The following is a 13,918-nucleotide window of genomic DNA, read 5'->3' on the forward strand; positions in this document are numbered from 1 at the left end:
CCCCCAAAACCCTCTTTTTTAATAGACTTATCCTTCAGAGCACTTGTGAGTTCACAGCAAAACTGAGCAAAAGGTAGTGACATTTCCTGTGCACCCCATCTCCTCTTAAATATAGCCTCTGCCATTATCACACCCCACTGGAGTGGGACATGGGTTCCAGTGGTGGTCTGATATTGGTACAACAAAATCACCCAGCACCCATGGAGTGCATTAGGGAGCACTGTTGATGGTGTACTATTTGGGTTTGGACAAATGGATAATGACATGTAGCCCCCGTAGTAGCATCCTATTGAGCAGTTGCACTGTCTGGCCCCTTTTATGTAAGAAACTGAATGTAAAGGGTACCCACAGTTCTCAGTGGACCTGGTGGCAGCCGGAGCCAGAGCTCACAGCCCCCAGCCATTCCACCTCTGAGAGAACTGGCCTTCTCTTCCAGATTTGCTGTTTCTTGTTGGAAACAAGTCAGACCTCTTTTTGCATAGCTTCTCCATCTTCAAAAGAACCGTAATACAGGAAAATTTTCTCATGCCATGTGGGTTTAGTTCCACCTTAAGTCACAGCATGTCTGTGCGATGATCCCTGCCAGGCATTGTCTTCGGTGAATCACTGAATTAAAAGGGGACAATAAAAGGACTGTTGCCTCAGAATAACCAGCCCATCTTTGGCAGGTCAGGCGAACAGTTTCCTTATCATGAATGGGATCATTTGGAGCCAAAAAAAGTTGTTGTTTTATTTTGTTTAAAAATAATTGCTACATAACTCTCATGTCTTTAAGGACCAGACTCTACGCTCATTTTTTTTTAATTTTTAAAATTCATTTAATAGCCCCAGTGGTTTGGTTTTGTTTGTAAGTAATTAATGTATTTTGTTGGCCCAACACAGTGATTCTCAATGGAATGATTTTGCCTCCAGGGGACCTTGGCAATGCCTGGAAACATTTTTTTTTTTTTTTTGGTTTTAACAACTGGGTAGGATAGGGATGGGGGTAAACTGATATTACTGGCATTTAGTGGGTCAAGGCCAGGGATCCTGCCAAACAATTTCTGACTGGCAGGACAGCCCCCCCCCCTCCAAAATAAAGATTACCTGGCCCAAATTTTTGAGCAACCTAAATAGCAATACAAGCCTGTTTTTCACATTTTGGAGAACTGATTATTTAAACTTCATTCTTCCTCCAGACTCTTTATGCTTACTCCTTCACTGACTTAAACATTCAACAAATACTGAGCCCCTCTTCCATCCTCAGCTTTGAACTAGGTCACAGGAATCTAGTGATAAGGAAGCTGCAAGTGATGTCTGCCCCTCCTAGAGCTGAAGTCCGTGGCTGGAGTCTCAGAGGTTTCTGGACCCCGGATGAGGTGCCGAGACCATGAAGACAGAGCAGACATAAAAGTCCTTCGTGCTTGTGGGGACCAACTTTATTTCACTCTGGCATTGGAATCCATGTTTTCCTCTGTTGGAGCAGAGCCATGCTGAGCTTTAGAATGTAGCATCAGAACTAATACTACCCAAAACTAACCCTCTAATGAAGATGATATCGCGTGGTGCAGATGTGGTTGATAGCACTGACTTTTATTCATAGTTCTTTGCCAATGTATTGTACATAAGATGGCCCGTAAGAACAGACCAACAAGTGTTTGAAGACAGGGGACACAATCCTAAAGAAGGGAGATACCGAGAGAAATTAAGAAATAGACTCCAGAGGTAATTAAGCTTCAGCAGAGTAAACAAAACACACCAGGATGTTTCCGTTTTGGTTTCTAGAAAATCCAAACTAAATTGCTCATAGGATCCTGTCCAGCCCACAAAGGGTTCCTTCCTAGGTCGGGAGTCTCCAGTCTGAGCTTGGAAGATGCCTTGGTAGGAATTAATGGGTATCCACCTCTTCCGTTATGCAGATGCGCTGTGGATCGACATCCCATGGATATAAACACCAATTTAACAATACTTTGTTCAGACTCCAATGGAAAAAACAGATCGTCAGCCAGAATCCTACAGATAATAAAGGGGAAAGATTATGGTAAGTTGAACATAATATTTGTTGATTTTTGTCTTCCTTCCAGTTTGGTTTTAGTATATTAATTGAAGAGAAAAGGATTTCTACAAAATGAGATTTTGAGCAGGCCTGAAAACACTGATCTAAACAGTGGTGAGGAGGTCAATCACTCATGTTTTAAAGATCTGGGGACTCTCACAAGTCCTAAGGGTTCTATTTAGCTGATTGCCATTCCATTCCCATAGATTGAATAGTTCCCCTGTAGGTCCAAATAATGTAATGGTTTCAAAATTTAGTGGCTTCTACTTTGCTCATCTGCAAATCAACATGAATAACTTCAACTTATTTAATATAATAAGGGAGAACTTGTCCTAACATCTTATACACAAGGGAAAAAAAGTCTTAAAGGTAAGAAATTTCTCAATACTCAACGTGCTAGTTTCAGCAATTAGGAAAATTATAAGTGCTTCAAATAAGAATGTAATTTTTTAAAAGATGTTTATTTTAGAGAAAACAAAGTAATCAACTTGTAAAAACAAGTCATGGGAATGGGGTGTTTAAACATTATTTTTAATAACATGATTACTGGGATATTTAGAGAGAACATATAAAAATAAAAAATTGGGTAATTGTGAAGTCCAAAATACTTAGTATTTTTCAATATTTTAGTATAGATTCCTTTTGAAGGTGGCTGTATATTAGATATCAGTATGGTTCAGAAAACATAGTAGATTAAGATTATTAAAATGATTTCTTCTTCTATTTACTCATTCAATACTGATATTTATTTAGCACCTGGAATGAAACACCTGTGTTAGTCCATATGGTACTCAGTTCTTGTACTTTATTTTTTTTGGGGGGGGGCCCGTTTGTGTATATGTGAGCATCTTATAAAAGTCAAACCAAAGAATAATGTGGCTTAGGGGAAAAAAATCTAGTGAGCACTTGCTCAGTGGAATTTGGCCTATATCATAGATTAAATTCTACAATTACATTAATTGAGGTTGAGCTAAAACTAATTACAGTATCAACAGCTCTACATTTTTGTATTTTAAAACATGTCCACAGGGCTGACTGCATGCCAGATCTGTAGTCAGCACTTTATAAACCTTATTCATCTTATCGGTAGAACAATTCTGTGTGACCCGCACGGTCATTGGCCACATCTCTCGGATGAGTAAACTGAGGCACAGGTTAATTATCCTGCCACCCAGAATGGGAAAGGGTGGGTTTGAACCCAAGCAATCTGACTGTAGAATTCACAGTCAATTACACTGCATCTCAGGATGCTAAGTATATAAAACTAGCCTTTTCTAATTGTCATAACATCATATTCATTATAATGGTATGAGTCAAGCAGAGGGCTTTGAAATTACATTCCACAAAAGCTTTGGCATAACAGACTGCCTGTTCATGGTGACTTATTTGATATTAAAGACGTAAAAAGCAATTTTCAGGTTAATTTGCAACTGGCTTTGGAACTTTTCTATTGCAATTACCAGACATATATTTTAAGTAAGTAATAGCAAGCACGGCAAAACTGAGATGCATGACTATACACACGTAATTCCAAAGAAATTATTGGAGTGAATTTTGTTAACCACACGACTCTATAAACGAAATTCTTAAAATATTTTAAGTGAAGATGTTGACTAAGTGACAGTGCTTTTAAATATACAATAAATGTGGTTTTAAATATCTTTTATGTACTATGCTTTTATTTTCAGTTAAGTGTGAACTTTTAAAGATTTTATATAATTTGACAGAGATCTGGTTTGATTTACTAAATATAAGTGGAAGTATTCTTCCAAAACATTGACTATCTTAAAAATTAAGTTGTTTTTTTTAAAAGTACGTTGATTTTAAAGTAATAACCACAATTTCCAAAATACCCAAATTCTAATTGTATTGAAAACTTGATATATCCTGGTGTTCATGACAATAACCAGAATCTGTATTCTTATTTCATTAAAATTTACACAGAGATCTTTTAAATCTTGATGTTATTTAAAATAAGACTAATTATTTTCACTAAATATCTAAAGCAAGGATTCATCTCTTGCAGCATGTAACTTATTTCAGTCAATTTCCTGAAATAATCATTGCTTGGCCTGCATATTTCCTTTTTCTTGATGGAAATATGTTTCTTTTGATCTAATGCTGTATTTCTTTCCAGAAAGTGAACCATCGCTTTTAGAATTCAAGCCGTTCAGTAATGGTCCTTTGGTTGGTGGATTCGTTTACCGAGGCTGCCAGTCTGAAAGACTGTATGGAAGCTATGTTTTTGGAGATCGTAATGGGTATGTTTCCTGGTACCACAATTTGATATACCAAATGACATATTCATCTTTCAGTCAATTGGTCAAACCACCACAAAGTATTCAAATGATTGTCTGCCTTAGGGAGTCAGACCTGGGACACACATGAATATTACAGAGATGCTTTTCAACAGCCTTGATTAAGTTCATAAAATGTTGAAGGGCCCGTGAAGTCTTCAGATGGACTTTTCATAGTATTTAGGCTTTTCCCTTCATCCTCAACATAAATTTACCAAGTATATAATTTGAAAACTGTTGTTTTGCATGAGTTGTGAATTTTTTTTGTGTGTGTGTGTGTGATGCTGGGAATTAGAACCCAGGGCCTTGTAAGGCAAGCACTCTACCAACTGAGCTATATCCCCAGCCTGAAAATACTTTTTAAACTATCTTAAAAGGCTAAATTTTTCTTTCTAAATTTTTAAGACTTTGAGCAATAGAACATGATTCGTCTCTGTGGGTAGGAATATTATAAAATCAGATTTTAGCATGAATTTTTTGAAGTCATATTGTGGATAATTCTAAGAAACTGATGAAATCCACCTGAAGAATCTTGTTCCCCAAGTCTCTAACATGCCGGCACATGGCAGAGTTGAAATGCTTGGGTGCTTTAAGGAACCCGAAAAGTACCCTGACCCCGCACTCTTCCTCCTGTCCCTCTCTCTGATCAATAGCACAACATGGAGTCTAGTCCTGGAGAGGAAGTATCATTCTCTGGATGAAGGGGAGGGCTTTTTCTCATACTTAGGTACTTTTAGTGTCCCCTCCAAAGTATCATCTTTAAGCACTTTCTCAGAGGATGGGAATTTCACAGTACTCACACAGATAAGGGGCTATATATTCTTCCCTTGAGAAGCCAGGTCCATGACACAACAATCCCTTCACTGCAAATTTTAATTGAAACATTTTATTGTCATCTTTAATCAAAAGCATGTTTTCATGGTAGGTTTCTGGTATGTTTTTGCTTTAGAAATTTCTTAACTCTCCAGCAAAGTCCAGTGACCAAGCAATGGCAAGAGAAACCACTCTGTCTTGGCACCAGTGGCTCCTGTCGAGGCTACTTTTCCGGTCACATCTTGGGATTTGGAGAAGATGAATTAGGTACTGTATGAATTACTTCAAATAAGTTCCATTCTCGATTCCTTGCTCAAGATACTTTGTTCTGTCCTAAAGAATAACAGACTTGTCCTGCAGTGCTGGACATGTCATCCACAGCAGAGGATGAAATCCACTGGGGAGATGAAAGATGGGCCCATTATGTCTTCTTTTCTAGTAACTTTTCCCTGAGGAAAAATACCTTATCTTCATTCTCAAAATATAAAACTAATAAAACAGGAAAAGAGGAGGCATGACAAGAAAGGCTTTTGAGGTCCAAAGCAAGAATTTTTAAATGTCTTCTGATATTTTCTCTGTTTATATTTTCTATCTGAAAACCTTCCATCTACTTGTGTGACTTGGAATAAATAAATATATAAATAAATACTTGTTGGAATCTGAAATTCCCTACACCCTTTATTTTTTAATTTTAACTTAAAAAAATTTTTTTCCCATTTGGGCATGGTATCTGATTTGTACATTTTCTTTCCAATAGAATAGAAATTACCTATTGATGATCCATAGAATGACTTTTTTTTTTTTTTTTGGCAAGCTTAGCAGACTGTACCCAGGAAGCAAAAAGAAGTTGAAATTGGAATGTGATCAAACAGACAGTGAAAATTTTACTCTCTTTCTATTTTAAATTACAGGGATAAAGGTAGCTTTTATTATTTCCTTTAAAGAACAATATCCAAATAAACCATGGCTCTTATGTTTCATCAGCCTCAGAAATGAATTTCTAGTCACTGAAAGAGTACCTGTTTCCTATTTCAATCAGAACACTTTCTCTAAAAGTCCAGATTGATTTTCTTTTTACATTAGGTGAAAAGATTCATCAGAAATAGTTCCATGCCACTCACTTAGATTAATAAGGAACTCAGACAAGACTCCTGCAACACATAAAGTATTTCAGAGTCATGGGAACCTAATGATTCAAAGGGAAGAAGTCCATCTGTTCTTGTCCCAGAAGTGAAAGCATTTTACAACCAATTTTTCCCTGACATCCTCCTACCCCACTCAAAGAAACCCCACAGATACTTTTTCTTGCTTATGTCTTCTGTAATGTAATTTAAATTTTATGGGCAAACTTTGATTTTAAGAATAATTAAATTGTGGCCAAGTTAGAAATTAATGTGTAGATGTTGTGATTGAATCATTTTGATTTTCATGGACAAGTACTCAACATCAGTCACGTTAGCATCATTGCTATTGGCTCAGATATCCCAAATATCTGTGAACACTTAAGAGTATGTTGCATTGGGAGCAAAACTAAAAAAATAAAGCGAATGCACTCCTAACTCTACTACCCTGTATATACTTCATAATTAAGATAAATAAGCCAAGTGTGGTGCACACCTGAAATCCCAATGACTCTGGAGGCTGAGGCAGGAGGATTGCAAGTTCAAGGATAGCCTCAGCAGTTTAGTGAGACCCTGTCCCAAAAATAAAAAGGACTGGCTCAGTGGTAAAGAGTTCTTGGGTACAATCCGCAATAAATAAACAAATATACTTTTGATGAAATACATCTTAGCTGGAACTCTCTAGCTTTAATTCAAGAGCCATGCAAGAAAATGAGCAAGGTTTTGCACCTTTTGAAGCAAAAAGTTTTGAGAGTCTGGTGTTTGGGGTGTGTTACTTTCTTCAACTATAAAGTCAGGATGGCTTTGTTGTAAGGATTAAATGAGGTAAACTTATAAAGTATTTGACTTTTGCTTATGTCCTTTTTCCATTTCATGTTTATTTTCTCTGAAGAGTCTATATTTTTATCGTAAACCTTGTGACATCTTTTCAGAAACAGAAAAGTAGTTATATGCCCAGTAAAAACATGGAATCTTCTTCCAGAATACATCAAACACTATTTCATAGTGTGGACAGAATGAAAATTTTAAAACCTGATAGACATATAATCACAAATACAGTTTCTAATTTCTATTCATGTGACTCATTCTATACATTGACATATGATATCAATATCCCCCTCACTCCTTCTCCCTTCCTCTCCCTCTTTCTCCTCAATGTTTAATATCTTTTTAAAAGCTAAAGATTAAAAATGAGCACCTCCATTCCATCCGGCTCAAATTAACAGTAAAAACCTGGTAACCAAAACCTTTCAATCTTGGGCAAAAGATAAGTTTAAGTAAAACGTATCCATTCGACACTCATTCCATAAATATTTATTGAGCACCTACTCTGTTCTAAAGGGATACAGTAATAAATACAAGACAAAAAAAGAATTCTGCTAACATAAAACTTGTAAATGAGGAGGACAATTACAATCTTTTAAAATATACTGTAGGTCAATGGTAATAAGCGCTTTGAAGAAAAATCTAGGCGCAAAGAGGGGTACTTGGGAGTTGAAGAAGTACAGTTTTCAGTACTGCAGTCAGAAATGGTGATACTTAAGCACGAATCAAAGGAAGGGAGATGGTGACCCTAGTGGAGGCTTGGGACAAACCTGCCTCACATGTTCAAAGCCAAGAGGCCAGAGAGGCTAGAGAAGGATGGGCCAGGGGCAGCAACGGAGGGCTCTAAACAGGCCACTGTCAGGACTCACTTTTGCTCTGAGAGGGATGAGCAAGGGCTTGCCCTGGAGCCTTAATGGGATATGGAAAGAGGTGACCGGAGTCCAGAGTGCTCTGGACGCGCCCTGAAGTTAGACTGATGGCGCACGGTCGTCATCTTTAGGCCAAGGAGCTTCCTGAAGAGAAATGCAGATAGAGACAGAGACAAATGCATGCAGTGCTGTGAATTAACTTCCTGTTATTTCTTTCCTCAACAGGTGAAGTTTACATTTTATCAAGCAGTAAAAGTATGACCCAGACTCACAACGGGAAACTCTACAAGATTGTAGATCCAAAAAGGTGAGGTTTCTTTTTATTCTTTGCAATCAATCAGGTAAGAGTCTTCCTCCAGTTATTTGACTTCATTCAAATGAGGCGCGGAAGAGTCGTATTTAAGCAGTCAGCTGGGATGAACACTTCACCCATTCCATGTGCTGAGAGCATCCCGAGAGGACCCTCTACCCCATCTTCCAGGGCTGCACTTAACCTCTCGGAACTCTAAGGGCTCATTCATGCTCCTGTCACTCCAGCATTGTATTTGTGAAATCTGAGTTCTCGGTTAAAAGCCAGGGGAGGAACTCGACGTGTGAGGCAGTGGCTTCGGCTCTGGTGTTGGAAGGAATAAACCCCTTATTTTTGAGAAAACGAGAAACATGCTGGCAGACGTTGCAGCTGCTAGTATGATTTTTCTTAGGTCATCAGGATGAGTTGTTTTGGCAGTTCCACATCTGAGCCTCATTTCGAAACTATCTGAGAGCTCAAGGCTCTCATGAAGACGGCTGTGACCAAACAAATGAAAACCAAAGAAGCACTTTGTTATTGGCCTCAGCCAAGGGTAGAGTTGACTGTTTTAAGCCTTTAAAGAATATGTTCACCCTGCTCCTGCTCCTTCCCATTCTCCCATCTCAACATACAACTTGCCCATCAGCTTAAATTATCATTAATCAGTTGTTAATTTCATGCATGAGACCCAAAGTACCAGAAGTTGCTAAAATTATAACTGTTAAATAGACATTAGTTAGAAGTTTAGAAAAAACTCACTATATTGCAAGACCTAAGAGTTCTTACTCTTTAACAAAATGATGCTGCAAATACCAGATTGCTCCTACATGAATTTTGTAGAATTTTAAGTCTCTTTCAAGAGAATAAATTCTAATAATCTGAAAAGTTTGTGAACAGGATTTAAGTATGTGAACAGGATTATTTTGGAAATATGAGCTAATTACTAGCATAGTAGTGTTCAGGATGTCAGCATCACAGCAAAAATGTTTTTTCAAAACCTTTGAGGCAGAATTTAGAGAACATCAACTTTAAAAAGAGAACAATATAAAGGCATTCCTTGAAAAGTTGACCAAAGGCATTGACGTAGTTCCGTTTTTAAATTACTATCTGTAAATTGTCAGTTGTGTGTGTTTTCCTGAAAGAGCCACTGACTAACAAAACGCATGTCCTCTTCTCCTTTTTATACAATAAAGCCCTTTCTTTCCCGGGGGGAAATATAGGTTGACATTGTCTACTGCAGAACAAAAAGAAGAATAACCCATTTTAGCTAGGTACAGTGGTGCATGCCTGTAATCCCAGCAGTTCTAGAGGCTGAGACAGGAGGATCACAAGTTCAAGGACAGCTTCAGGAACCTAGTAAGACCCTAACTCAAAATTAAAAAAAAAAAAAAAAAAAAAAATGGCTGAGGGTATAGTGCCCCTGGGTTAAATCTCCAGTACCAAAAAAAGAAGAAGAAAATGAAAAAAAAAGAGAAAGAATAAGCCCCATTTTGAATGGTCTCTGGCCAGTATCACATGTCACATGCTGATAGCATTGCTTTCCCTATTTGAAAGTACACGTTATCTTTCACAATGGGAAAATTATCCATCCATAAATGGTAGGGATTTTATTTTTTTTCTTTTTGAGTGTGAAACCAGTGTCCTGTTTAAGAAAAGCAAATAAATGAATGAAAAAACTATCAGACCAGGTACTTGTTGAAATTGGCAACATTAAGAATAAAATTTAAACTAATGTTAATTCATGAAATAGCAGCTTTCTAATGATTTTTAATGAGGTGTAGGGATTTCACTCAGATCTAATGCAGTTAGTTCCAAAATACTCATTGTTGCTCCATTATGTTGTCAAAGTCGATGTGCTTTTTGCAAGCTTCCTGGTCGTATTGTAATGAAGTCTCCCTTCTCACAGAAAAAAAAAAAAATCTGTCTTCATCTGGTTTGTTTAGTCTGTTGGTGAGTGGAGGTGGATTTTACACCTTCAGTCTATTATTAGTGTCTAATTACCAGGGTTGCCATAAGGGACCTTGGCTTGTGATCTTAGGGCCCCCTCTAGTAGGGTGGTCTCAGAGTGACATCCTGAAAGCCTGACTTCTCATTATGGTGCCTGTTTCTGGTGAGTCATGTCATGTGTGGGGCCAGGGTTAGGATCTGTGTTTGCCTTTCAGGAGGTGGGGGAAGTGACAGAGTCCCTAACACACTGTCCTTGGACACAGGCATAGGCGAACACTTTAAAATCCAACCGACTATAAGAAAACTAATGTTTTCATAAACATTTGTTGGGAGCCTCATGCTGTTTTGATTTGGACGCCAACGTTTATTATTATAGTATTTCTCCCTAGATGAGTTGAAGTTCTTTATAAGCAGACACTTAAGTATGTGAACAGGATTATTTTGGAAATATGAGCTAATTACTAGCATAGAAGTGTTCAGGATGTCGGCATCACAGCAAAATTGTTTTTTCAAAACCTTTGAGGCAGAATTTAGAGAACATCAACTTTAAAAAGAGAACAATATAAAGGCATTCCTTGTTATGTAAAAATCTAACTCAAATTAAACTCTTAATTGTATTCTTGTGGAGAAGCCCCCAAACTTGTAAGAATAATGTTTTCACAATAACTTTCAAACATCAATGGCTTTTGTGGCCCTGGAAAAGAAAAATACCAAATTATAATTTTTTTTATTTCAAGAAGTTACATTTTTACTGTAGGATTTATGCTTTTTTAATGGTTTTTTCTAGACACACACAATGAGATAATTTAGAAATCATATGCAATATCTCTTGAGTCATTGAGGCAAAAGCAGAGGAGATTCCAAAATTACCACTTCAATCGATTAAGGACAATTTGGTCCAAGGCTGTGAATTACCTAACCATTTACATAAGCTTCAGGTCATTTACAGTAGGTCCGCCTTCCCAGAAAAGGAAGGTGAGATAACCTGCAGTGAACATCAAATGTCATTACTTACTATGAAACAAAAAAGAAAATTCAAAAATAAAAGAATACAACCATATTTCCCTCAGGCTTACCTAGCCTTCAGAAAGAACGTAAGGAAAAAAAAAAAATATCTGTAGGAAAACAGCACAGGAATGAATTTGCCTTCATGTCAGAACTTTGAACACACTTATGAGATATCCTTGGGGATGGAGCAGTCACATCTCATGACAGAATGGAGGTAGGATCATCAAGTCAATTCCAGTCACCTGGCTGGCTCACCCAGCTCCCAGGGTTCCAAAATGTCTGTAGTACTGAGTTCAGCATGCCCTGACCTGATAGACAAATAGGTTTCCATATACCGAGCACAGAATCTGGGCACTACTTCTAGTTCCACTTAGTAGTGCCCTGCTGGACTGGTCAGGAGCAAGGCTGTCCTAGTAGGACAGAGTCAATTGTCTGCACTCTGAATCTTCCTCAGATGGGATCTGCCCATGTCATTTCACTTACTGTGCCCTGTTGACATCAAAAAAGTATAGATGATCATTCTTTCCCTGCCACATTTCCACAGAAGGCCCCAAAGAGATGAATAATGTATTTAAAACCTATTAAATAAATCTTTTTAGTATTAATGGTGCTTTTTCCATTCATTTTTATAATTATTTTCAGGTAATTTCTCAACATTTGAGGTTCTCTTAGTTCCAAAATTGGGATCCAGAGGTCCATGGAGATTTAATGAGGATTTAATATCTAATTTTCAAATGTCCAAGTCTCACCATTGATTCTTGGTCTTTACTAAATCTTTTCAGAATTAATCAAATGGTCCTGGAGGATGGAATTAAAGAACTCTGACAGAGTTATGTAACTTCCAAGCTTTATTTCTACTGAACACATTTTTTTTTCTGTCAATTATGAACAGATGGTCCTTCAACATTTTTTTTTCAGATGAACCTAAACCAAATGACGTTTGCTTTCTCTCTCTCTCTCTCTCTCTCTCTCTCTCTTTCTTTCTTTCTTTCTTTTAGTTTTGAAATGTTTCTAGGGTTTATTTCTCCAGGAATCTGTAAGGCAAAGTGATTCTGAACCATGCTGATTCACTTACTTTGTACCCACTGTTATTATATTTCAGCATGTTGCTTATCTGTTGCCCAATCACGTCCCGCAGACCATTTCCTTAAGAGTCAATAAACTAACAATGCAAATTCCAGGCTTGAGAGGTCATTTTATAGAAATGTGGTATTTCCAAACTCCTCCATGACTAATATCAAAACTGCCCCTCACGTCTCCTTCCCCACGCCTGCCCTCCCCCTCCGAGGTGCCACTTACACCCTTTATTTATTCTTTCTTAATATCATCATCCTATTCCTTCTGACGTTGGATGCTGCCGGACTGATTTTTTTTTTCCTCCAAAACAATCACTTCATAAGGGGAAATGGGTTCTGTTTATCCTTTGCATGTGTCTCAGGGAGCTGGCAGGCAGCTCTCTCATCGTAAAGAAAGTCATACATAATAGAGCAGCTTTAGCCCAATAAGCCAGTCTAGTCCCAATTCATCAGCCCAAGTTTTATGCAAGTGGCCCCCTAAGTTGATAAATTCCCACAGTGCCTGTTGACCCAGCTGCCAAGTCCTCTTGCAGCAGGTGGTGTTTTCATGGCCACCCTGGCAGTAATACAAACTGTTTAGCAGCTCCATTGACCTTTCAGCTATTAACAGGGATACAGGCTCCACCAGGGACCAGTTTTCAAACATGACCGAATTTCTTAACACTAGAGGTCATGAACAAGTACATGCCCTATAAAAATCCATTCAGCATGGTGGATTTGGAGTCTGAAAGACAAGGAAGCATTTTCCACATTTTTTGCTATTATTGTTAATTCTGCATCTCCAGTAACCAAAAATGGATGCACAGTTATCTGCCTGCTTGTATTTTATTCCTTATATACTATATTTCATGTGTGGTAAAATACCTTTCTAACTGACAAATCTTTCCTAAGCTGCCACATAGCATCTGAAATTTCAAAGATATTTTATCAAAGAATTGGGAAAGATCAAAGTCAGAACTTCCAATGAATGGATAACATACATATATAATATATGGTAATGGACTTAGTGTAACTAAAATTTTATTCATACTGTAGCAAGATTTGCATATGTATGTTTATGTATGTGTCTATGTGTGTGTGTGTGTGTGTGTGTACTTACAGGGATCACTTAAATATACTCAGGCAATACCTGCAATGTTACATAGGGACATTTCCTATTTTAAAATGAATAGAAAAATATTTTTATTCTTGTTATTTATTAGCATATTATAGTTATACTTAATAGTGGGATTCATTTTAACATACTCATAAATGCATAGAATATAATTTTCTTCATTTCAATCCCCAGAACTTTCTTTTTCCTTCCCCTTCTGTCTTCCACTGAACCACCTTCTGTATTGTTTTAGTCTTCTTTAATAAATAGAAGATATTATAAAATAACTTGTGAAAAAAAAACATAACCATCCTGCTTTGCTGGGGATTGAACCCAGGGGCTCTCTACCCCTGCCCTCGGCCTTTTTAATTTTAATTTTGCGACAGTGTCTTGCTAAGTTGCCGAGGGTCTCACTAAGTTACCAAGGCTGGCCTGGAACTTGTGATCTCTCTGCCTTAGCCTCCCAAGTAGCTGGGATTACAGGTTTGTGCCACTGTACCTGGCTACCATCCATGTTACTTTTTTTTTTTTTTTTTTTTTTTTTT

General features: G+C 37.5%; 1 protein-coding gene across 2 annotated transcripts in view; it reads left to right on the forward strand.

Moving 5' to 3' along the window:
* Window positions 1–13,918, forward strand: part of LOC107141239 (hedgehog interacting protein) — a 101,295-nt gene that overhangs the window by 61,016 nt on the left and 26,361 nt on the right. For both annotated transcript variants that reach the window (XM_015484442.2, XM_048813465.1), the window contains 4 exons: window positions 1,899–2,020; window positions 4,173–4,296; window positions 5,282–5,412; window positions 8,186–8,267. In XM_015484442.2, coding sequence (XP_015339928.1) covers window positions 1,899–2,020; window positions 4,173–4,296; window positions 5,282–5,412; window positions 8,186–8,267 — 459 coding nt within the window. The remainder of the gene's footprint in view (window positions 1–1,898; window positions 2,021–4,172; window positions 4,297–5,281; window positions 5,413–8,185; window positions 8,268–13,918) is intronic.

This window comes from Marmota marmota, unplaced genomic scaffold, assembly GCF_001458135.2.
Source record: "Marmota marmota marmota unplaced genomic scaffold, marMar, whole genome shotgun sequence".
Classification (NCBI taxonomy): domain Eukaryota; kingdom Metazoa; phylum Chordata; class Mammalia; order Rodentia; family Sciuridae; genus Marmota; species Marmota marmota.